Source organism: Mauremys mutica, chromosome 1 (assembly GCF_020497125.1).
Source record: "Mauremys mutica isolate MM-2020 ecotype Southern chromosome 1, ASM2049712v1, whole genome shotgun sequence".
Taxonomy (NCBI): domain Eukaryota; kingdom Metazoa; phylum Chordata; order Testudines; family Geoemydidae; genus Mauremys; species Mauremys mutica.
The window spans coordinates 354,739,110-354,763,070 of record NC_059072.1 but is presented as its reverse complement, the minus strand read 5'-3'; the positions used below and the strand labels follow the sequence as shown (position 1 = coordinate 354,763,070).

At 43.9% G+C, this 23,961-nt stretch overlaps 1 protein-coding gene across 3 annotated transcripts in view; it reads right to left on the bottom strand.

Annotated features, from left to right (window-relative positions):
- The window catches only part of PGM2L1 (phosphoglucomutase 2 like 1), a 78,893-nt gene that overhangs the window by 28,313 nt on the left and 26,619 nt on the right, over positions 1–23,961 (bottom strand). For all 3 annotated transcript variants that reach the window (XM_045022682.1, XR_006580802.1, XR_006580800.1), the window contains exon 3: positions 5,849–5,955. In XM_045022682.1, the coding sequence (XP_044878617.1) occupies positions 5,849–5,955 (107 nt within the window). The remainder of the gene's footprint in view (positions 1–5,848; positions 5,956–23,961) is intronic.

Genomic DNA, 23,961 nt, shown 5'->3' with positions numbered 1-23,961 from the left:
TTTTGAGCTTATACAGAGCTCAAGGTAGAACAGATTGTTTCACATAAGAGTTAGGGTGAAGTTGGTAAACACCTCAAAAAAAGAAAAAAAAAAGAAGTTGGTTAATAGGTTACAGATTGTAGTAATAAACCATTAATCCGGTGTCTTTATTCAGTCCATGATTATTCTTGTCTAGCAAAGTTATGAATTTAAGCTCCCAGGCTTAAATTTTGAAGGTGTTGTGAAGGTTTATTTTGAGGAGGACGACTGACAGGTCAGATACAGAGTGATCATTTTCTGACAATTGTTTACCCTCAGGTGATATGGTGTTTTCAAAAAAGTACTTGTCTGGTTTCACCCATGTAGTTGCTGTTGGGGCATTTAGTGCACTGGATGAGATATACCATGTTGTCAAAGACATGTGAAGGGCTCACGGATCTTGAAAGGTGTGTTGGGGGCGGGGAGAGGAGAATTGGTTGTTGTAGGAATGGAGAGATGTCTACAGGTTTTGTATCTCTTCTATCACTGTCTAATGCCACTTTGAGATGATGTGTCTCGGTCTGTGGGGAGCTTGCTTCTGATGAGCTTAGCAAGGTGTGTGTGTGTGGGGGGGTTGATTGAAGGCCACAAAAGGGGGTTTGAGAAAGATTTCTTTCAGGATGTGGTCATCACCAAGTATAGGCTGCAACTCTTTGATGACACCCTGTATGTGTTCCTGTGTGGGGTGGTAAGTGACAACTCAGAGCATAGGCACTGGCTCCGTGGGTGCTCCGGGGCTGGAGCACCCACAGGAAAAAATTAGTGGGTGCTTCGCACCCACCAGCAGCCAAGCTCCCTGCTGCCGTGCCCCATCTTCCCCTCCTCCCCTGAGCACACCACAACCCTGCTCCTCTGCCTACTTCCCAGCGCTTCCTGCCTTGCTGCTGCCAAACAGCTGTTTGGCGGTGTTCTAGGAGGCAGGGGGAGGAGCAGGAACGTGGCATGCTCAGGGGAGGAGGCGGGGAAGAGATGGGTCTGGGGTGGGGATTTGGGGAAGTGTTGGAATGGGGGTGAGGCAGGGATAGGAGGGGGCAGGGGCAGAGAGGAGTTGAGCACCCACCAGCAGGATCAGAAGTCGGTGCGTATGACTCATAGGGATGTGGTCTGAGGTTCCTATAGACTATTTGGGTGGCCTGTTCCATGATGCTGCTATCTACTTCTCTGGTGGGGTGTCCTCATGTGATGGGGTCCTGGGGTGCAACCTTGATTGCAGGACCACGGATGCCCTCCAAACCCACCAAGCTGGGTTGTCCCTCTCACTGTGATGCTAATGTCAAGCTACAAACTTCTGAAAGGCACTGCACTTACACAGACATCCACAGGCAGAGACACACCCAACTACTGTGTTACACGAATGATCTCACAGTACTCATGAACCAATAGAGAGGCACCAGCTAATTCTCCCCAGCTCCAGCCCTACACTCCAGAACCGTACCGTCTAGCAATTAGTTCGCCACTTCTTCATAGGAAAGTGGACATGCACCAGCCTTCGTAACCCAAGACAATTTCCCAAGCACTTTAGACAAATTCATTGGTAAGGATAAAACATTAAGTTTATTAACTACAGAAAGATAGTTTAAGTGATTATAGCAGTAGGCATAAAGGTCAGAAATAATTACCTTAAAAAATAAACGTGCTTTCTAAATCCTCGACTTTTAGTCTAAACAAGTGTTGAAGCAAACAGCTTTTCTCACTCTGACAGATGGTACAAGCAGGTTACAGTTCCTCCATACACAGGCTGGGACTACCTTCCAGCCTGCAACCAAATTTCCCCAGTTCCAAGTCTTTGTCCTTCAGACGTTCTTCCAGGTGTTGAGTTGGGAAGGGGGAGGGGAGAAAAAGAGGCCAAGTGATGATGTCACTGTCTCTCTTTTATACTTTCTTCCAGCTTGCTGGAATGATCTTTGCTGTGACCTGGGTTAGTCCACCCCCATGGCATACATGACTTCTCCACAAAGTCTTAGGATAACGGATTGTGTGTTGATGAGCCATTAATGCTGTCTGGCTATTGATGGCTTCTCCTTTATTATAACAAAGGCTGGCTGTGGGTGTTCCCAACCTCACAACATGTGTCAGTAACATATATAGTAATACTTCATAAATTCACATACAATGATAGTACATACAACCCAACAGTTATTATTCAACAGATCAAGACTTACAAAATGATACCTCACAAGGTATACTTTATACAAACACATAATATCACAGTGGTGAATATGGGGGCTCCAGGGTGATACTTTGAGGTACAGAGTGTCATATCTTGTTTGAAGAAGGTGGTTTAAGGGTGTGTCTTGGACTTTCTCCTTGGAGCATATTCTGGGGTACCTGAGTACCTGGCTGTAGATAACATTTCTTGGTGTGGGGGGATGGTTATTAGATCTGTGAAGCTAAGTGTGGTGATCCATAGGTTTCTTGTATATAGTGTTTGTAGGGTTCCATTGCTGAAGTTGATCATGGTGTCCAGGAAGTTGATGCTGCTTTGGGAGCGTTGTAGAGAGTTTGATAGATGGTTATTGAAGTTATGGTGAAAATTTAGATCCGTCCAGAGGATGAACACATCATCAATGTATATCATTGGTTACATGGTGCATTTGTCCAGAAATTCTTCCTCGAGGTGACCCATTAAGTGGCTGGCATATTTGGGAGCCATCCCAGTACCCATGGTTTGAACAAAGTGTCTGTTGAATGTAAAATGATTGCAAGTGAGGATGAAATGGATAAGTTTGTCAATGTGTTTGAGGTGGATATTTGAGAGTTGTTCATTGGTCTTGTAGATATTTGAGGCAGGCAGCAATGCAATCAGGGTTACAGATGTTGATGGATAGGGAGGTGACATCCAGAGTGACATTGACAGTGTTCTGAAGGAGGCTGTTAATGTTATGGAGCTTCTGGTGGAAGTTGGCGTGTCCTGGAGAAAACCAGCCCTTTGTGCGGTGAACTGTTTGAGGATGTTTTTTGTGAGTCCTAATATTCCTTCAGTAAGAGTGTTGTAGCCAGATAAGATGGATCTGCCTGGTTTTCCTTATTTGGGTATCTTGGGAAACATGTACTAGGTCCCTGGAGGGGAAAGGGTTCACAAAGAGTGAGGTTGTAGAGATTCTCTTGGAGTTGTTTGGGGAAGGAAGGATTTGATGATATCCTTAAACTCCTGGGTGAATAGTACTGTGCAATCTTCTTTGATTTCTTTATAATAGGTGATGTCAGAGTTGTCGATTGGCCTTGTTGATGTAGTCATTGAGGTTGAGAACAATAGCACCTCTTATCTACTGGTTTGATCACTATCTTGTGGTTGGATTTCATGGACTGTATAGCTATCCTCTCAGCAGTGGAGAGATTATGGTGGATGTGATGTTAACGATTTCAGTCAATTTTTTTCCTGAAGCAATCAACATAATGATCAAGTGTGTTGTTTTGTTCTCTGTGAGAAGTCCAGTCAGATGTTTCTTTTTTCTTATGACTATCGGTGGGGATGTGGTAGTTGTGGGTGGTGTAGTCTTTGTTGTGAAAGAATTCTTCTAGTTCTCCACATTAGTATGGTATCAGGTTCTGTGATGGAGCAGAAGATCATTCCCTTGGCAAGTACAGAGAATGTGGCTCTAGTTAGGGGTTCTCTCGATAAGTTGATAAGGGTGTCGCTTAGCATCCATGTTGTGAGTCCTGGTGTCTCTCGGAGATGGTGTTCTGTGGGTTGTGGAGTTGTTGTAGTTGATTCCCCCTTTTTATGCTGGATGGCTGTCATCACGTTTTTTGATATATTTTGGGTTTCTTGCATGATCTCCAGGCAGGTTTCCTTGGTCATCCTTACAGTGTGTGGGAAGCATGTGATGATTTCTTGTTTGAGATAGTTCCTTCTGGAGATGTGAGGTACAGGAGATGGTTCCTCAGTTTTTTCTGAAGTCCTTCTGCCGAGCTGTTCAGCATATTTGAAGTTTTTTGTAGGGATCAGAGGGTTATAGATGGTGACTCCTCTAGAGATGTTTTGTTTCTTGCATTTGCTCAAGAATTCAATGTCACTGGGAAGTTTGGTTTCCTTTTCCTTCATGTTGTGGAAGAGTTGTGATATACAGCATACATAATTTACATCATCTTGGAATGGATAAAGTGTTTTCCATGCATGTTGATTTCTAATTCCCTCTAATCTCATTCATGTGTATTAATGAATGCTGTATGTATGTTATAAATCAGCCCTATTTATATGTTCAGCTTTGAATCTAACATGAATATAACACACAACAAAACCATCAATAAGTCCAAATAACAAACCTAAGTCATCATATGACATTATTGTAACCCTCACTTCACTGGTCTCCCATTTCCGTCCACTGTTTGATCCTTTCACTAACTGCGACATGCCTACAATTAGATTGTAAACTCTTTACAAGCAAATAAAATGACAAAACACTGCTTCAAAGCGCCCTGCAATCAACATCACAGTCAAAAGACATACAAAGGTTCAAAGCCTCCGGTTGTTTGAGAACCATATCTGATCACAGAAGCACAAATCTAAGCTCCTCGGTACATGTTTAAAAAATGCCAAATTCCTACAACAAAAGCCTTTCAAGGGGGTAAAAATAGATCTTGGTAACCAACAGAGGTTGGTGGTTTTTAATGCTGTTCAGCAGTTTCAGATGATTCCGATAAAGTAGATCAATATACTATTCCTAAAATAAACTTCAATAGGCCAGCAATCTCCCTTATTCCCATCAGTCTAAAAACAGCTACAGAAATTCACACAGTCATTAGCTTTACTGCCAGACAGACAGAATTTACTTTAAAATAATCCTTAGGGCTAGGGGGAACTTTAGTTCAATTTCAAACAGTTTCTTGTCTTTGAAACAAGAATTTCACAGGTATTTAGAACCAGAAAATTATTTGCACTTTGATCATTAAAAATGATTGGGGGGGGCAGGGGGAGGGTCATTATAAGTGAACAAGCAGGCTATGAAAATTAAGGATCCATACCATATTTACTTTGTTCACTTTGACAGTGAAGTGTAATTTAATTTTTTAATCACATGATAGTGTGTGTAATAGTAAGTGTACTGTAACATACTGTAAAGCAAGAGTCTCAGTAATATGATCAACTGAGAATTAATGATGTTACAGGAATTCTCTCTGCATTTCAAACCATATATTACCCAAGTAAAAAAAGGCAAGGATAGTAAATCAGTTTTTTAAAGTAATCTACCAGCCTGGCTGAGCTCTTTTAGTAAAATCAGCAGCATTAAGCACCTTTATGTTTGTAGAAGTTTGGATTTTTTTAAGCCTGAAATTAGAAAAAAAGACTCCTAGTTTGTGTGACTGTGTTAATGCCTGCATATTGCTGAGACAAATCAGTGTATGATGCTACAAGAGGTATCACAATAGTTACAAAGGGTTGAAGGAGGAATTACTCCCTTTTCCACTGTGAAAGTTTAAATCAAATGTGTAGTTTGACAGAGTTAGGACTACAGTTTTGCAATAAAACTCAATACAGACACACTGATAACCAGTAGTGCAGTTTTTTGATGTATTCAAGTTAAGGGCTTAGCATTTTCAGTTTCCTTTCACACTTAAGTCTCACACACACAGTGATTTCTGCATCATGTGACTGTCTTGCTGTTTAGAGTGCTTGTGCATTTAGATGGTATACTCTTTGGGGGCAAGGACTGTCTTTGTTATGGGTCTGTACAGCACCTAGCACTAGGGGTCCATGACTAGGACTCTTAGGCACTATGGAAATATAAATAGATAATACACTAAATTCCTGATAAATTCCCCATATGAAGAGAAACATTCTAAGCCACACTTAAAATTCTAGTCTTTCAAATGGAATCAATCCTCATACCTCTTACTGCTGCAGCTGCTGGTCACCTGACCTCGCGTGTCATATCCAACAACGAAGCCTCTCTGCCTGAAGTCTGAAAAACACCTCTCAAGGTACTTGTACATTCCCTGCAACAAAACAGGTGAAGAGTTAGCTCCATTATAGCGTACACAGCTCAACGATCACTCTGTTCAGAATTCATTATGCCACAATAATGGGAATAAGACTTTTGCTTCACTAGAACTGGGTTAATGATAAAAAATGAGTATGACTAAGCAGTGGTTCAAATAGACAGAAAATCTGCTTTAATGGCGTTTGCAGCATAAGTACATTTTTGTTCCTAGAGTGTTCACAGGAAGAGAAAGGTTGCAAATACCCATGAGAATATAGTCAGGGAGCAGAAACAGATGACCAGACAGAACAGGACAGAAAATTAGGTAACAAATCCTTGAAGCAGCAAATACTTGCAATTAATCCACAGGTCATGCTCAAACAAGCTCAAACCATCTGTCAAGTAATTGTAAATAATGAACCAATTCATAAAAGAAAAATCTGAATAATTCACACACACAAAAGGGTTACCTTTGTTATATAAGTAGTTCACTTACGTCTTCATGCATGTATTTAGAGCACAATCTATGGAACAGAATATGTGCTAGTTCTCACTTCTTATCTTAAGTAAATTATCCTTTCAACACTGCACATTACTTTAGAAAATGTGACTCCGTATACAACAGACTTTCATGACAAGTGAATTTACACACCTATCCCAGTGGTGAAGCAGTTATCCCATAAGTGTATTTATTTCACCCTGTTTATCTTTAATAGGATATTTACTACTGATAATGCTAAAATTAAAAATATATGTCTAGCATGGTCTGAACATTAAGTTATTTACTATTTAGCTATTAGAAGTTGTTTATGGCAATTATTGCTATGTAGCAAAGGTATCTAGGAGCACTAATACATCCAGTAAGCACCATTTTGAGTCCCAGTGGTGAGAGACCCTCTCTTGGAATGAAAATGTAAAGCTGCCAGTTCTAAAGTGTTTTCTATAACGTCACCATCTTATTGGATCTAGCTTGAACCAATTGCTTTTCTCAAAATTCCAGTTTCCTTCAGACAGTGGAGGATATGGGAGATGGCACTGTCTGCACTAGAAGACAGAATGGTTACTTACCTTATAGTAACTGTGGTTCTTCAAGAGGTCAGCTAAGATGCATCTCCAATTCTAAATGACTGATAAGCAGAGGCCCATTTGGAAGATGGGATTGAGGAGTCCTGCTTGCCACTAATTGCCTTACAAAATTCAGGTATGTGGAGGTTTCTAAAGCACAGAAGAGGATGTTTCTAAAGTATACTCTAGCGGAATAAGCTTTGATACCAGCCAAGTGATAGCAGCTGAAATGCACTGTAATCCATTTAGGTTCAGATATTATCTTGGAAACTACTTGTCCTTTAGAAGCATGAGAAATGGCAACCAAAAAGGACAGGAAGTGTCTGAAGGGCTCTGTCCTATCACAGGCCTAAAAACATCTAAAGTGGGGAAATTTCTTGTCCACTGGAGAGAATGGGCTTTTGGAATGAAGACAGGTAAATTCGTTCAAATAAGTGTGACAAGTTCAGAAATAAATTTGGGACGAGGTCTCAACCACCACCACCTTATCTTTACGGAATATTGTGTGAAGGGTCAGCCATGACAACTTGTACAGGTCTGTCGCATCTTAGGCACGTTTAACATACGCGATTTCAGCTTTACGCGGTCAGCAAAAAACAAGAAAAAGAAACGAGAAAAATAATTTAAATACTGTTTCTGTAGTGCAGGCGATGCTGCCCGCCATTACGCTCAATGTAATTTTGACTATATGCGATTTTCGCTTTACGCGCTGACTGTGGAATGTAACCCCAGCGTAAGATGAGACAGACCTGTAATTTGGTGGCGGAGGTGGGGGAGTTAATTTGAAGGATCAGCAGTTGACTCCTGGAGAGGGGGAGAGAGAAGAGATTCTTTGGGTGGCTTCTGTGAGGAGAGGAAGCTCCACTAGGTTCTCAAAAGCGTAGAATGTCCCTTTCAGCGTAAGAACTAGAAAGGTTACTGACCATTGTTTTGTTTGTGTTATGTCTAGTTGGGTTAAATAAATGTACTGTTATCAAACCAAGCAGTTGGAAGCATCATCAGTTGGTGGGTTTTGAAAAGGGAGCTGCATGGCCCTCGAAAACAGAATTAGGAAAAGCAGCCAAGATAACCTAATATTTATAGGCACGTATCCTAAGAAAATTAGGGAGGTAAAAAAGGCGGCACTAGTGATCCACAGACCCTGATAAATACGGTGTGTGCTCAGGAAGGGGCAGGTCATGACAAGAAGGTTTCATGTGTAGCCTCATGCCCTTTTGGGACGCAGGTCCTTGTATATGGAGGTGGTCCAGGTATGCACTGTACCCTGTTCCTAATGCATCTGTGATCAACGTCTTTGTAGGCAGTAGTGTGGAGAAGAGTACCAGCTGGTTTGACCACCTGTTCGGTACTGACAGACTGGGAGCTCGGAGTAGAACTGGGATGCTTATTTGATGTTTTGCAGTGTGGTACATTGACCTTAGCCAGCCTTTAATCCACATAGATGAAGTCTGCTTAGTAATGTCACATATGTGCAAGCTAACACGTGGCTCAGAAGTTTGTGGCAGGTTTTTTCTGTGGTGTCAATCATCTGGATAGAGCAAAATCTGTATTTGGGAAAATATTTTTGCTGGTTTTGAATAGATTGACGTTTCTAAAAACTGATACGTAGAGAGATTTTTCATAGTTTACCATGTGGCTCAGCTGTCTGAATTCAGCCAGTCATCCAGATATGGCAAATGTGAATGCCATCTCTCCTTACATGTGCTGCCCACAACAATTAGGCATTTTATTAAAAAAATTTACTGTGGAGAGACCAAATGGCAGCACTTTGTATTGGTAATGATTGGGCCCCACTGTGAATTGTAGATGATCTACCATGGGTTGGATTGATTGAGATATGGAAGTCAATGTCATGGAGGCAAAGAGCCACAAGCCAGTCTTGAGTATGAAAAGAACATATGACGGCAAACATCATCATTCTGAATCTCAAAACTGGATCAGACAAGGCTCCTCTTTCTTCTTTGGAATAAGGAGATAACAGAAAACGTCCACTGAATTCCAAAAAGATACCTCTCCTAGGGCTCCTAGAGGAATCAGAGAAGCCACTTTTAGTTTATTTTCATCAGAAGGGTCCCTGAAGAGGGACGGGTAGGAGGCAAGGACCAAACTGGATGGAATAGTCCTATGAGACAACTTTCAGCACTTCTTTTACTGCAGACCAAGCCTGATGGAAGAAAGCAAGCTAGTATCCAAAAGGAAGGATTTGGGGATTACTTGTCTGATCGGTATCAAACCTGCTGTCTGAAAAGCAGATGAAAGTTAATCAGAAACTGAGAAAGACAGAGCTTCTCTTGGAGGAGACAATTTCTTTCCAGGTGGGTATGCAGAAAACCATTGCTGAGGGTATGCAGGTGTCTTTTGTATGGATTGCCCTTGGTATTTAAAAGCTTGCAATTTGGGGTAGAGATGTAGATACCCAATGAGCAAAGTGTAGCCCTGGTGCCTTTTAAAGAATGTAACTTCATCTGTATGCACACACATAAGGGTCCGTGCTCTTAAATGGGTAATTTCTCAACTGTGTTTTGCAGCTCCCAAGGGATTCCAGAGGCCTGTAACCATGATTCTCTGCACATAGTTTCCACCATGGTCAGGGATCTATGGCTGCCTGTACATATGCTTTTGCCACAAGCTGGCCTTCAGCAATGATGGCTTTTAACTCTGGATTCCTGAAGTTCAGCCAAGAAGCAGATACAGTTATCTGATTTAGGACAGGGTATTTTATGAAGCCTTATTTACAACTGATGAGCAAGTTAAGTGTTGCTGACAAATAAGCCTCTCTTTCAATGACAGCTAATTTCTTTGGGTGCTTGCACACTGGTCTTGTCCTGAACTGCAGAGACCTCTAAAGAATCTAGTGTTGGACTGATGCTCCAACCATTTTGTAGTATTTGATACTTCATTTCTGCTCTTAGTTGTTGGTGGTAAGGTTGCTGGTATGTGCCACAGGGGTCTAGGTTGGTTCTAAGATGCCCTCATTAATTCACAGTGCTATTCTTGAAGGAGTGGAAGAATACAGTATTTCAAAAAGCTCAAGTTTTTGCTTCTATTACTGGGTCTCTATTTTGAGTGTCTCTGCAACATGAGAGTAGCAGCTTCATGGAATGCTCTAAAGTCATCAGAAGTCCAGGAGTTGAAGAAACTTGTCAGGAGAGGACAGCGACAGGTCTCTGGGAGAAGATTAAGAAGGGTGTTGCTCAGGATGCTTTAGACCTGTCTGTTCCTCCAGCAGAAAGGGGGTGTGACCTCTATTTCCTGACATGGTAGGAAGGAGATTGCCTCCCGGCTGCTCTAGATTGAGATCCCCAGTATATGTCTATGGCTAAGGTGGAGCATTGTAGGGCTAAAGCTGGTTCTGGTAAGGCTGACCAGGCCATTACCATGGCTAAGGCAGATGAGTCGAGGCTCTGGAGTGTCCCTGTATTTAGGTAGAGACCTTCCCTTGTGCTTTAGGATTGAAGAGAAGACTCCCTGCTAGACAGCAGAGAGAAGGTGTGTTCCTGGTGATGGAGGTGAGTGATAAGCTTACTCCAGAGGTGGTGCCAATCTTTGAGGTGACTTCTGTATCATAATGCTGGACAGGCAAGTGTAGTATCATCGGTGCTAAGGGCAATGTCAGAGACATGACAAACGTCCTCTAACACTGAATTAGCTGCTACCATTAATGCTTCCATTGTCTGTACTGGTGACAGTACAGTGTCTATGCAGGTGCCGATGGCTAATTGCCATTAGTATTGTCAAGTGTAGGCACCAAGTAACTTGTGCCTCTTCAATGGTGAGCTGGAGATAGAGCCAGCATCCTCTGCCCCTACTGAACAAGTGGGATTAGTGCTCTGTATCTGGGAGGAGAGCAGGGGTTTGAACTTCTTGTGGGAAGAAGGGGGTGAGGAATCAATGCAAGGGAGCCATATCTATCCAGTGTCCAGATTTCCCTTGCCTCGGTGAGGTGGTGGTACTGGTCCTCTATGCTCGAGTGGCTGTTGGTACTAAGGTGGTCTTCAGAGGTCCCATATCAGGGGCACAGAAGAGATCAGATCCATTTGGAGGTTGATCCTTGCTCGTGTCTGAATTCCCTTATTGATTGTTTGAGAAAGCATAGCTTAAGCTGAGTGTCCCGGAACTTTGCTGCTCGGTATAATTCTTTCTTTTCAACTAGGACAATCTGGCACATGGCTCTCACCAAGATAGAGACAGTTGCTGTGGCAGTCTGTAACAGGAATGAGTCCCTGGCAGAACAGACACTGTTTGAAACCAAACGATTTTGAATGTACCATTTTAGGCCCAGACAGGGATGCAAAGAGCTGAGGAAAAGTTTTAAATTTAAATCTTTTGTGGGTTTTTTTGGTAGCTCAAATCAAAGAGGGAGCTATTTGAAGGGAATTAATCCCAAATTATGAGAGTAATTCTGCTAAGGGGTTTTGGGCTGACACAACTTGTTCCATCTTACCGCCACAGGTGGTAAGAGAAGAGAGGGATGGTTGCAGCTGCTCTGCCCTTAAAGTAACATTCATGGCCAGGCATGGCCCAACTGACACTGCTATTCACAGATCCCAATCTCGTGCACATAATGTGCAGGTGCACCTAGACTGGGATTCACGCAAACACATATACTAAGAAAAAAGTTATGTTCTTTCTGCATACTGATGGAATTGTAGGCCACGACATCTCAGTCACCCTCTGAAGCTTCACAAATGCTGAATAGAAGCAATGTCAAGATTGAGCCCCATTCGACTTCCCTAAAGGATTTTCACTTAGCTGTGAAGGGGGTGTTCATGACTCACTGCAAATTGTCAGAGAAATGAGCAAAGCTAACTTACACCTGACTCCATCCACTCAAGCTAGATCACATAGTCAGGTCAGCAGCACCATGTATTTTATTGCTTGCATTATATTAAAATAGCTCCTAGAGGCCCCAACAGATTGGAAGACTAATACAGAGACAATGTCTAATATTTATTTTAGTCAAACTCAGAGGTAAAATGCCCATCTTTGCATAACCAACACAATGATACATAATTTCCATTTCACACTTATAAACCCTGAGATCCTTGCCTCTGCAGTCTTTGGACTGAGATTTTCCTTGAACTCTTCAAAAACCCTGATATGTTCAGGGTTCTGTATATCAGCTTCCCTCCCTCCCCCATGCAGAAACTGGCACAGCACAGATGCTGACAAGCTCAGGATAGTTCAGCCAGCACAAATTTCAGTCATGGGATTTCTGACTGGCTAGTTAATATACTTATCTGATGCTCAGTATGTTCTGTTCACACAGCTTTTATATTTCTTATCCTCTTGACTGCACTATGAATTTATGTTCTCTCACAAAGGGGGTTCATTTTTAAATCGCTTTGGTTAAGGGACAATTGAATTCATCTATTTGCTGCCAACTCTTGTGATTTTATGATGAACCTCCACATTCTGGGTTTTCTTAAAGCCCCAGCTCCTGGAGTCATGGGATTGTGAGAATCTCAGCTTCCATGCAAGTAACAGTTTTAAAAAGTGAACCCTATGGTTGCAAAGCCCAGAAAGCAGTTTTTTCTTATGATTTTGGGGAATGGATTCATTTTTGAATGCTTGGGATTGACAGTGCTGCTACTCTAGAGTACTGGGAGAATATATATTAGTCAATTTCTTGGCCACTATCAGAAGTGGTGCAACTGCTCACTTCCATTTAGGTAATCTCTAAATTAATTGAATTTGCCATTAACAATTTCACTTAGGCCACATCTACACTAGCAAGCTTACAGCGGCACAGCTGTACCAATGCAGCTGCGCCACTGTAAAATCGTTCGTGTAGCTGCTCTTTGCTGACGGGAGAGAGCTCTCCCATCACCATAATAAAACCACGTCCACGAGTTGCAGTAACTATGTTGGCTGGAGAAGCTCTCCTGCCGACATAGCGCTGTGCATGCTACCATTTACACTGGTGAAACTTGTCATTCAGGGCAGTGTTTCCCCCCCCCCCACACACACACACACACACACACACTCCTGAGTGACATAAGTTTTGCTGACATAAGCGGTAGCCTAGACTTGGCCTAAATTCCCTTCCCTATCCTTCATGCCACCATTTATCCCTTTTGCTTCCTTCCACACAGCAATGCCCAGCTCCAGCATCCTTAGGCCACTCCCGGCTTTCAAATCCTTCTTTGCACATAAATGAGCAGTTAACGGCTCATTCTTGTGGCAGAATGATGGGGGCCTATCACTAGCCTGGTATGTTCTATCCCCTCTCCCACATCTGCCTTAGGCTGTGTCTACACTGCCAAGTTTTCACCAAAAGTTAGACCACTTTAATTAAACTGCTGTTGCATATCCACACTGTGCTCCTTGTGTTGCTGGAGCCAGAGTCGTCCCTTGAGTAGGGCAAATCGGGGCAACCGCCCCGGGCCCTGCATTTTGGGGGCCCCCGTGCGCCGATAAAATAGGGACTGTCCCGCTATTTAGCCCTTTGTCCCACGTCCTGACCAATGTATGATCGGGATGCCATTTGTCCCAATATTCGGATGAGATGGGAGGGTGAGCGGGGTGAGGAGACGAGCTGGGAGGTGAGTGGCAGGCAGACAGGTGGAAGGATGGGCGGACGGACGGCGAGGAGGAGAGTGGCAGATGAGTGGAGTGCTGGACAGGTGGTGAGGAGATAAAGGGGAGGCGAGAGGCAGCCAGGTGGGTGAGGAGGTGAGTGGCATGCGGGTGTGCGGACAGCGAGGAGGAGAGCAGTGGGTGAGGAGGCGAAGGACGGCCCGGTGGCCAGCAAGGAGGCTGATTTGTCCTAGGCCCCACAACCCCCCCCCGAGGGACGGCCCTGGCTGGCACGCCTCCACACAAGCAGTTCTTGCAATGACACAGAAAGCAGTGTACTGTGGTGGCTAGCCCACTGAGCAACTGGCTGCAGGGTGCTTTGGGAACGGTTTGCAATGCCTCATGGGGCAGGTACAGCGTCTCATGATGCAGGTTTCTCAATCCCATTGTTCCATGGGCATCCTACTAGATTGCCAGCCACTTTTTAACTGGGGGGGGGAGAAAGAGTGTATGACGGAGTGTGTGTGTATGAAGGGGGAGAGACAGACAGTGTGTGTTGGGGGAGAGTGAGTGTGTTGGCATATTGTGTCCACAGGTGCCGAATTCGTGGGTGCTCCAGGGCTGTCCTGTCCCGCCCCAGTTTACCTCCGCTCCACCTCCTCCCCTGAGCATGCTGCAGCTCCACTTCTCCCCGCTCCCTACCACAAAACAGCTGATTCATGGCAGCAAGCGCTGGGAGGGAAGGGGAACGCGGCATGCTCGGGGAAGAGATGGGGCTGGGGGCGGGGCAAGCACCCATCAGCGCCTGGAAAAGTTGGCGCCTATGGTTGCGTCCTAAGTTCAGACAGCTGCCAAAAGCAAACTGTCCTGAGGCAGGGGGAAACACCTGACACCAGCTCCTGGCTCCCTCTCTGGCTCTGCACAGCACAGAGTGAGTCTGTCTGTCTCTCTCACATACACACACCCCTCTGCATTCGTAGCGTGGGAGACAGCAGGAACATTCCATGTTCAAGATGTGCTCTATGATTCCAGGAGCAGCACAGCACGCCAGCTGTCAGAAGGGAGCTTTGAAAGGGAAGAGGCACATGCCTGCAAGGCTACAGAGTTCAAAACAATGAGCAGCGGAGTCACTGCAGGACATCTCCAGAGGCCAATGACAGCAATAAAAGCAAACAAGGTGTTTACACCGGCACTTTGGCAATAAAACCTTTGCATAAAAAGCCTTATCACTCTCATGGAGGTGGTTTGATTACAGTGCTGCAACAGAGGAGTTTCCTCGCAAAAGGGGGCTTTGCAGCATGTACACCTGTGCTGTTTCATCACCAAAAGCTGCCTTTTAGCGAAAAATCTTGGCCTTAGTCTTTGCAGAATATGAACTCTCTAGGGCAGAGAGCTCATCTCTGTCTGTGTTTGGAAAGTCCCTGGCACGGCTGGGTGCTACCACAATCTAAATGATAACACTCTCCTCTAAAGTGTGGCAGGTTTTTCATACTGCACCTACTTCTACAGACTAGGGATTCAACAACCTACAAGAATGTTTACCTACTAGAACTTTTCATATGGAGCATATTCACTGTGCAGTAAAACAGTTGTTTTATATCTTTACAAGTCAGGTGGGAGTTTTACCTACCACTTATGACATGTTACAATATCCACTATAAGGGAAGTCTTTTCACAACCTCATTTAAATATCATTTAGCCAGTAAGAGACCCCAAGTCTGAGATCTGAGTTGACTGAATCACTCCCACCTTGTCAATATTTGTACTTTGTGCCAGTGCTACAGGAAAAAGCCAATAGGGAGAGCCCAGAGTATCGCCAATATTTAAACTACAAGAACTATTTGAAATCCCATTCCCTGTTGGAACTTCTCTCTGCTTTCCATTCCCAGCATCCCCACTGACTGCTTTCAAAACACTCCCATAATAATTCTATGGACCATTAACCATTTAGTTATGATACTACAGTTCTCAGTGTACCACAAAGTGGTGTAAGATCAGAGACCACTGAAGCCCTTAGAGCACCAAAGGCATTTGATCATACATGAGGGCAGGTCGCTTTGAAAATATCAATTTGCTGAATATCTAATGTTTATCCAGACATACACAGGCTAGAATTTTCTCTTACTCTGACCCAACCCTAATTTGGCTCAGCATTTTGTGTTTCTGATATTAGTTTTAAAAGAGCAAGCGTGTTTCTAGCACTGTTGGAAGAGTCTTTGGACGTAGATTTCAGTAACATACTAAACTTAATCATAATGCCTAGAAACTAATGTTTGTTGCGGATTTATCCTGCATTCCTGGGCCTAATTCAGAAAAGTGCTAAACGTTCACAATCCCCCAAGAGAGCGAATAGTAGTGGGTGCTGGGCACCTTTCTGGATCAGGCCTTTCTGTGATTATATGACCTCCAGTTCAAATCATAAAACCTCAGTGCCAAGGACTACAGGGTATACTTAGAACAAAGTCTTCAATGGAACACCTTAAAATGAAACAAATTTAATTACACTAAAGGCCATTTAAAGTACTGCTATGGGAATGAAGAAGTTAAAATTTTTTAGTAAAATCAGGATTACCCACGTAACATACTCCCATTATACCTTATCTCTAATGTACTGTAGTTAAAATCCCAAAGCAAAGAAGACTGAAAGTACTCCGCAAACAGATTAAATCAAAACCTTTCTGCTTCAGAAGTAAGTTTTAGCTGGCTCCTCGAGATCATCACAGCAGCATACCGAACCACAGAAAGTAAACAACCAAAACTAGAGTCTTTACAGAGTAAATACCAATCAGTTTGACTTTCAATAACCCACACAATACAGCACTAGAAAAGACTGATTCCCTAGTGCATAAAATGAAACTTTACACTTCCTGCCAAGAACATTTATTCTGTCAGCCAATCCAAGCTCACTCACGCTTTCAGCAGACCGAAACACAAAAGCAGCATGCAGTTTTCAGGCCTTTGGAGCGTGAACAGTGTCAACTACACAGGTCAAAAAGTGAAGTGACTAATTAACTTCCTTTACATCAGCAAGACCTTTATTTAGCAAACAAGGCCACTAGACTTTCTTCCTTCAGAAGTTCCATCATCCCTATTACTACTGTAGCTAAACCAAGTGCCAACACTGATTCTGCTCTACAGAAGTTTTTATACTGCGCTCATTGCCATAGTATCTGAGCATCTTCCAGTAAGCATGTTAAGCAACATGACTATACATCTGTCATGTGTTTGTTCGCTCTTCCTCTCCCCAGAAGAAAGTGTGTTCAGTGGAGTGTTTTGGTAGGAGTTTTTTTTAATTAACCAAATATACCTCTTGCTATATATTTACATTAGAGACGGCAAGGTCAAGAAATGCACCTGGCACTTCACGCAGAAAGCTGTGCAGTTTGTGATGGTTCTTAGTTTCTGGGGGAGCTCATTTCTCAGTCTTGGACCACTCCTGGAGAAGATTCTGTCTCCCGTACAGATAATCTTTATACTCTTACGGTTGAGAATTCCAGTGTGCCAGAGAAGAGTAGTTGTCAACCATTGTCTAAAGCTCTAGGCCAAAGGCTATCTTTTCGATACCCTGGGCCCAGACTGCGTAACACTTTCAAGGGTCAATGGCAAAAAAATGTTAATACAAAGTTAAGATTGCTTGGCAGTATATCATCCCCTTGCAGAATACTGAAATGAGCAAAATTCAAAATTCTGAGAACCAGGAAATGCACAGTTAAGATTCAAAGGGAGGTCCCATTAATTTTGTTAGGCCCAGGTTAGGATCCAAAGCGAAAACAAATACTTGCACCTGAGGATATAACCTGTCCAACCCTTTTAGAAATCTGATAGTTATGGGGTTGGAAAAAAGTGAGCACCCACCCACTGGAGGGTGGAATGCTGAAATGGCTGCCAAATGTACTTTAATGGAACTAACTGTCAGGCCTTGATGTTTTAGGTGCAACAAATAATCCAAAATGTGGTTATTGAAAGCATGCACTGGAGACACATATCTCTGCGGAGATCAAATAGGGAAACATTTCCATTTGGCCAGGTAAGCATGCCTAATTGAAGCTTCCTACTATTCACACGCACTTCCTTCATATGTTTCAAGCAAGTCATTTCTACTAGTGTTAGCCACAAAGCATCTCTGCTGTTAAGTGGAGGGTCTGCAGATCTCTTCCTTTGAATGTGTAAAACTGCTGCCATCCTTTTAAGCAGTTCTTAGTGAGCCTTGTAATCTTCTTGTGGTCAAGAAAAGTTCACCACCTCTATCACCTCATCTGGTGATGAGGAACACTACATACCAGGACACTGAGGCAATGGCTAGTCTGCCTCTTGTAGCAGAGGAGCTGTCTGAACATCTTCCAGTTGCTCAGTCCTGGTCATCAGAGAATGTTGTCTGCGGTGCAGATGATCTTAGTGCACCTTTGATGATGAAGCCAGCTCAGACAGGTGAGGAGAGGTCCTAGCAGCAGGAGAGACATCAGTACATTAAGTGTTAAGTCATCTTCAACTAGGATAATTACATGTATTGTAGCGTGAGCTTTTATAAATATTAAAATACTAGATCCTTTTAATTTATTCACATACAGACACATTTCTTCTTCAAGTAGTGTCCTCATGAGTGCTCCATTTCCGGTGCACTTGTGCCTTGAGCCCTTCATTGGAGATTTTTCTGCTAACAGTGCCTGTTTGGCCTACATTTGTGCCCTATGCCTCCTCGTGCAGGATACCAAGGCTATATAGGGATTTGCAGGCAAACCACCCTCAGGCTCAGCTCCTTCTCTGCTGCCTTGGCCTGAGACAGAGCTCTAGTGTGCTCACCTTGAGCGTGCCTCAGCTATTTCATATTCTTCTTATAGATGTTTGTTAAGTTTTGTTAGTATAGTTAGTTAATAGTAGTTATAGTTACTTAGTAAGTGTTAGTAGTGAGAGGATACTTTGTTTTTTCTTCTCCTTTCTTTTTCCTTGGAGAGCCTTGTCGTCTTGGCAGGGCATGCCTGGGTTGCCAAGCTTCAAATGGTGCCTCTCCTGCCGAGAGGCCATACCTGTGAGCGATGGTTGATTGGGGGAGTCCCATGTCTCCCAAAAGTGCAATTTCTGCCAGCTCTCAAGTCAAGGACAAGGAAGAACAGGGAGATTAGATTGGCAGTGGCCCTGGAGGTTTTTCGCCTTCCTCCGAAGCATGGGGCAGGGGTCGCTTGCTGGTGGATTATCTGCTACTTGAAGTCTTTAAATCATGATTTGGAGCATTCAACAGCAGAGTCAAAGGAGAGAATTAGTTCAGGAGTGGGTGGATCGGCTTATGTGGCCTGCATCTTGCAGGAGGTCAGACTAGATGATCATAATGGTCCCTTCTGATCTTGAATTCTATGATTCTATGATTAAGCTCAGATTGTTATTGATGGAGCACTTATTTTGATTAGCATCTGAATCAGGTTAGGGGACCTGCCCCATGTACATCTGTCTCTGCACAGATCCAGCGACCTTTCCACCTTGGCACAGGCTTCTTCTAAGAAGAGGAGGTTGTTGTAGGCTTCTGAGAGGGCTCCCAAAATGACATGTATGGACTCTCATCTGAAGGAGCCTGTTCCAAAAAAGGCCAAGTTCCACATAAAATCTACAGTCTTCAAAGCTTTAACTTCTCGGCTTAGTACTGTTGACTTGAAGAACTCCTCCTCCGAGGCCAGCAGAGCTGGAAAGCCCTGGAGCTTGAGAGAGAGACATGGCTCCAAAAGGGCTTCTTGTACCCTCTATCCAGGGACAAGGAGGGCAAGCATAAGCACCCTGATCTGGTACTGTCAGACTCAGTCCCGCTGTTGGCACCTGTCCATTCAGCACCCTTGGTACTGAGCAAGCAACACTGCCAAACTCCATTGGCACCTACATCAGTACACCTGCCGTTCACGGTACCATCAGCTTTGGCTACCATGTCAGTACCAATTTCTGCAAGAGTGTAGATATGTGAGAGACCTGTCCATAATGTATGTGCCAGAATCCACACTCCACATGGTTATCAAGCATCTTTTGGTACTGAGAGCTCAGTCTCAAGAATGCTGCCATCTCCCAGAACTGCAGGACTCTCCAACCTTTTCTATGTGGGCTCCTCCACTGAACAATATTGAGGAGAATTAAAGGGACTTCCAGTCAGTCCCTTCTTTCAGTGTAGTGTTCCCCAACATATCCTGTCAGGAACACATTCTTTGAGAGTCACAGGGAAGATTGCAACTGCCATCAAAGGTGATGGAACCAACTCAGTATGCCACCCCCACTCCTGTATGGGCCCCCTCTCCGGTGGTGATACTGGGATCCCTGGACTTCTTGCCAACAGCAATTCTCCAGACCACCGGTAACATCTCAAAGGGAGCCTAGGGTTGCTCAGTCTTCTCCTGCCCAACCAGCCTCCACACAGGAGGAGGCATTTGAGGAACAGGAGGACAGGATGGATAAAGAGGACACCTATCCAACACCAATCTCATCCTTGTCTCGAGATGAAGCTGTTATGCCTACACCACCTTCCATGGCTGGTGATTTTCAGCAAGTTCAAGATCTTATAAACAGGATAGTTGACATTCTTCAAATTCCACTCGAAGAGGTCAGGGATTCACAACTCAAGCTGTTGGATATCCAACAGTCATCAGCACACTACAGGGCAGCGTTACCCATCAGCAAGGTTCTCCTTAATCCAGCTAAGGCTGTGTAGCAAACAACTGCTACTATTCCACCAACATGTAAAAGGGCAGATAAGTATTATATTCCCCGTAAGGACTCTGATTTCTTGTTCTTCCACCCTCCATTTAACTCCCTAGTAGCGGATGCGGTAAACAAGCAGGGCAGGCAACATTTATCTTGGTCTACTCCACATGACAAGGACCAAAAGAGACTGGATCTATTTGTACGTAAGTCCTATTCATCATCAACCCTGCAATTCAGGATCACAAACTATCAGATGCCACATACAATTTCACAAACTAGAATAGATTGATGGTCTTTATTGAACACCTGACATAGGAATATAGAGAGCAATTCCAGTCCATCATTTCAGATGGCCAGTTATTGGCCAGGACCATTCTTCAAGCATACTTGGATGTTGTGGACACTGCTGCCAGATCCATCTTGACAACAGTAGTTATGCACAGGTCATTATGGCTCCAGCTTTTGAGATTTCAGAGAGAAGTATGGGGCACGGGGCACTTGCTGGAGGATTCTCTGCAGCTTGAGGTCTTGAAACCACGATTTGAGGACTTCAGTAACTCAGACATAGGTTAGGGGTTTGTTACAGGAGTGGGTGGGTGAGATTCTGTGGCCTGCATTGTGCAGGAGGTCAGACTAGATGATCATAATGGTCCCTTCTGACCTTAAAGTCTATGAGTCTATGAGAACAGCCACTGACATAGTGATGGAAAGCCCCATGGTTACACAGGCCATTTCCCCTTGAGATGTGCCCACAGCTCTGATGCAGGGAAAGCTTCTACTGGGTATGGCACACAATAGGACCCATTTCCAAATCCAATGAAGATGGCAATCATGCAATAAAGGTGGAGCAGAACCCTGTGGACAGGAGATCAGTAAGCCAAACCCAGATATGGTTGCAACAGGGATATTAATGGTGGCAAGCCCCTAGAATGTACAGGCCTCCTACGCACCAGAAGTGGCATCAGTACTGCATGCTCTTGCAGAGGTGGTATAGGTACCACAGTTTCCAGTGTGGGCTGAAACCCTTCCTGAACCACAAGGAACACTGGTACCAAGAGGTTCGGTAATTCTCTAGTTGCAGTGTACCCTTCTGGTGTTGTCAATATTGAAACTGGATCTTGGGTCTGACAAAGACACTTCAGGAATCGGCCTCAACAGATCTGGCGCAGGTTCTAGGCTTGACAACCCCCACTTTGCAGCAGATGAGCATGCTGGAGAATGCTTCCCTTCAGAGTCCCTCCTTTTAGATGGCCTGGGTTCTGAAGGTCTTTCTGGACAACATACCATGTCCTTGGCAGATCTGGGTCTCTTCATCAGTTCTAGAGATACAGAACACAGTGCCACGGTACACTCTGTACAGATGGTGCTGCACTTGGAGTGCACTCTGAACCCAACAGCTCCAATGGAGGGCCAAGTGCTGCCTCCATAAGGAAATATTTAAGTCTCACAACTCTATCTTTTTTTGAGTGAGGTTTAAACTGTCTATAAAGGTGAGATTATATCTATCTATATCTATCACTGATGTGAAACTTCCAACATTTTAGGAAGCTGGGGTATGGGTCACTGACTGGCACACGGCTAGCAGGACTTAAAACAGGAGGTTTAAAAACAAACAAAAGGAACTATTTCTTCACACAACACACAGTCAAACTGTGAAACTCTTTGCCAGGGGATGTTGGGAAGGCCAAGACTATAACAGGGTTCAAAAAAAGAACTAGATAAATTCATGGAGGCTAGGTCCATCAATAGCTATTAGCCAAGATGGGCAGGGATGGTGTCCCTGGCCTTTGTTTGCCAGAGTCTGGGAATGGGCAACAGGGGATGGATCATTTGATGATTACCTGTTCTGTCATTCCATCTGAAGCGCCTGGCATTGGCCACTTTCGGAAGACAGGAACCTGGGTTAGATGGACCTATGGTCTGACCCAGTATGGCCATTTTTATGTTTTTATGACTTAAACCCGAGAGAGAGAGAGAGAGATGAACTTTCTACCAGTCCTGGATCAGAGAATCAAATTTGGTTCAAAAGAGACCTAAAACGTATCACTAACTACTTAACAAGAAACTGACTTTATGCAAAGAGCGAGGGAAATAAACTGACAATATCAAGACTTACAATACCATCACTGATGGTAAGAAGAAACTGGGAGGGGTCAGGGCAGTTCCGCCCTCTTATACCAGCATGCAGTGGCGTGCAGCAACAGATCACTCAAACCGCTTCAACCGGTACCAGGGAGGGGAAAGTTCTCCAACAGCCATGCACGAGGCATGCACGGATCTAAAGTGCAATGGATGTGTGCAATCACTCAAAGAAGAATGTTTCTGTGTCATACAATATACCAGGGGTAGACAACCTATGGCACGCAAGCTGATTTTCAGTGGCACTCATGCTGCCCAGGTCCTGGCCACCGGCCCCAGGGGGGCTCTGCATTTTTATTTAATTTTAAATGAAGCTTCTTAAACATTTTAAAAAACTTTATTTACTTTACATACAATAGTTTAGTTATATATTATAAACTTATAGAAAGAGACCTTCTAAAAACATTAAAGTGCGTTACTGGCACACAAAACCTTAAATCAGCGTGAATAAATGAAGACTCGGCACACCACTTCTGAAAGGTTGCTGACCCCTGCAATATACTGGGTAGCCATACACCTGCCCATTTCCTGATTAATACTGTTCTGACTTAATAGCTTTCATATTGTCACTGTACTGATTATTCAAATGTTCAGCCAAAATCAGAGAAAACTATTACACAGCTCCTGGACACACATTTCTGATGCCGTCCAAATCTGCTATCAGACATGGTTTGAGGTGTATACCAGGAATAATAAAAAAAAAAGATTATTTCCACCTGAGTGAATCACCATGAGGTCCAATAGATCACAACCTCTTAAGTCACCAGTTAGATGCTGCAGGGTGGGTAAAACATGATGCTAATGCAGGCCAACTCTTCACCCAGATCAGCCTGTAGCCAGCAATCTCCGTGCACTTCTCGCTCTCCTGCAAACTTCTGCAACCTCATGATCCAGGAATCACCCAGAATCCACACGCTGCCAACCTTGGCAGCGCACACATGTCTTTTCCCTCAGCGATCAACTTCCATGTTGTGTGTCCTTGAAAACACCACATTCATCTGTCCAGAGATCAGGAAGTAGCCAGGACACTACTACTAGGGTGACCAGATAGCAAGTGTGGAAAATCGGGACAGGGGGTGGGGGGTAATAGGAGCCTATATAAAAAAAAAGACCCCAAAATCGGGACTGTCCCTATAAAATCGGGACATCTGGTCACCCTAACTACTACACACAGAAGAGGCAAAAAGAAGGTGGGGAAAATTAGGGCAGAAGTTGCTGCAGAGCCAAATACAGCAAAGGAGTGGGTCTGTTGGGCAGCAATTTTTCCCAGAGTCCCGCAAAGAATTAGCAGGTACCATTTTGACCTGCATCACAGCAACAGTTGGATCTCTACCTCTGCGCAAAATAAATAAATAAAAACACCACACACACACACCCCAATTTTTTGAAAAATGGTGGTTTTCCCCTCCCAGGTTATATCTCTGGAAACCCTAGTTCAAATGACCCCAAGTTAGAATCACCAACCCTACTCTGCACTCCCAGGAGTCACAGGTAATTTCAAGAAAACCAATGCAAGCATGCAGATTTTAGAGCAGTCAGAAGAGTCCTTTAAAGAGGAAGCGAGGATGAGAAGGGCTCCTTTACACATCCATTGACAACATAGGTGGGTCTGAAAGGTGTGAAGTGG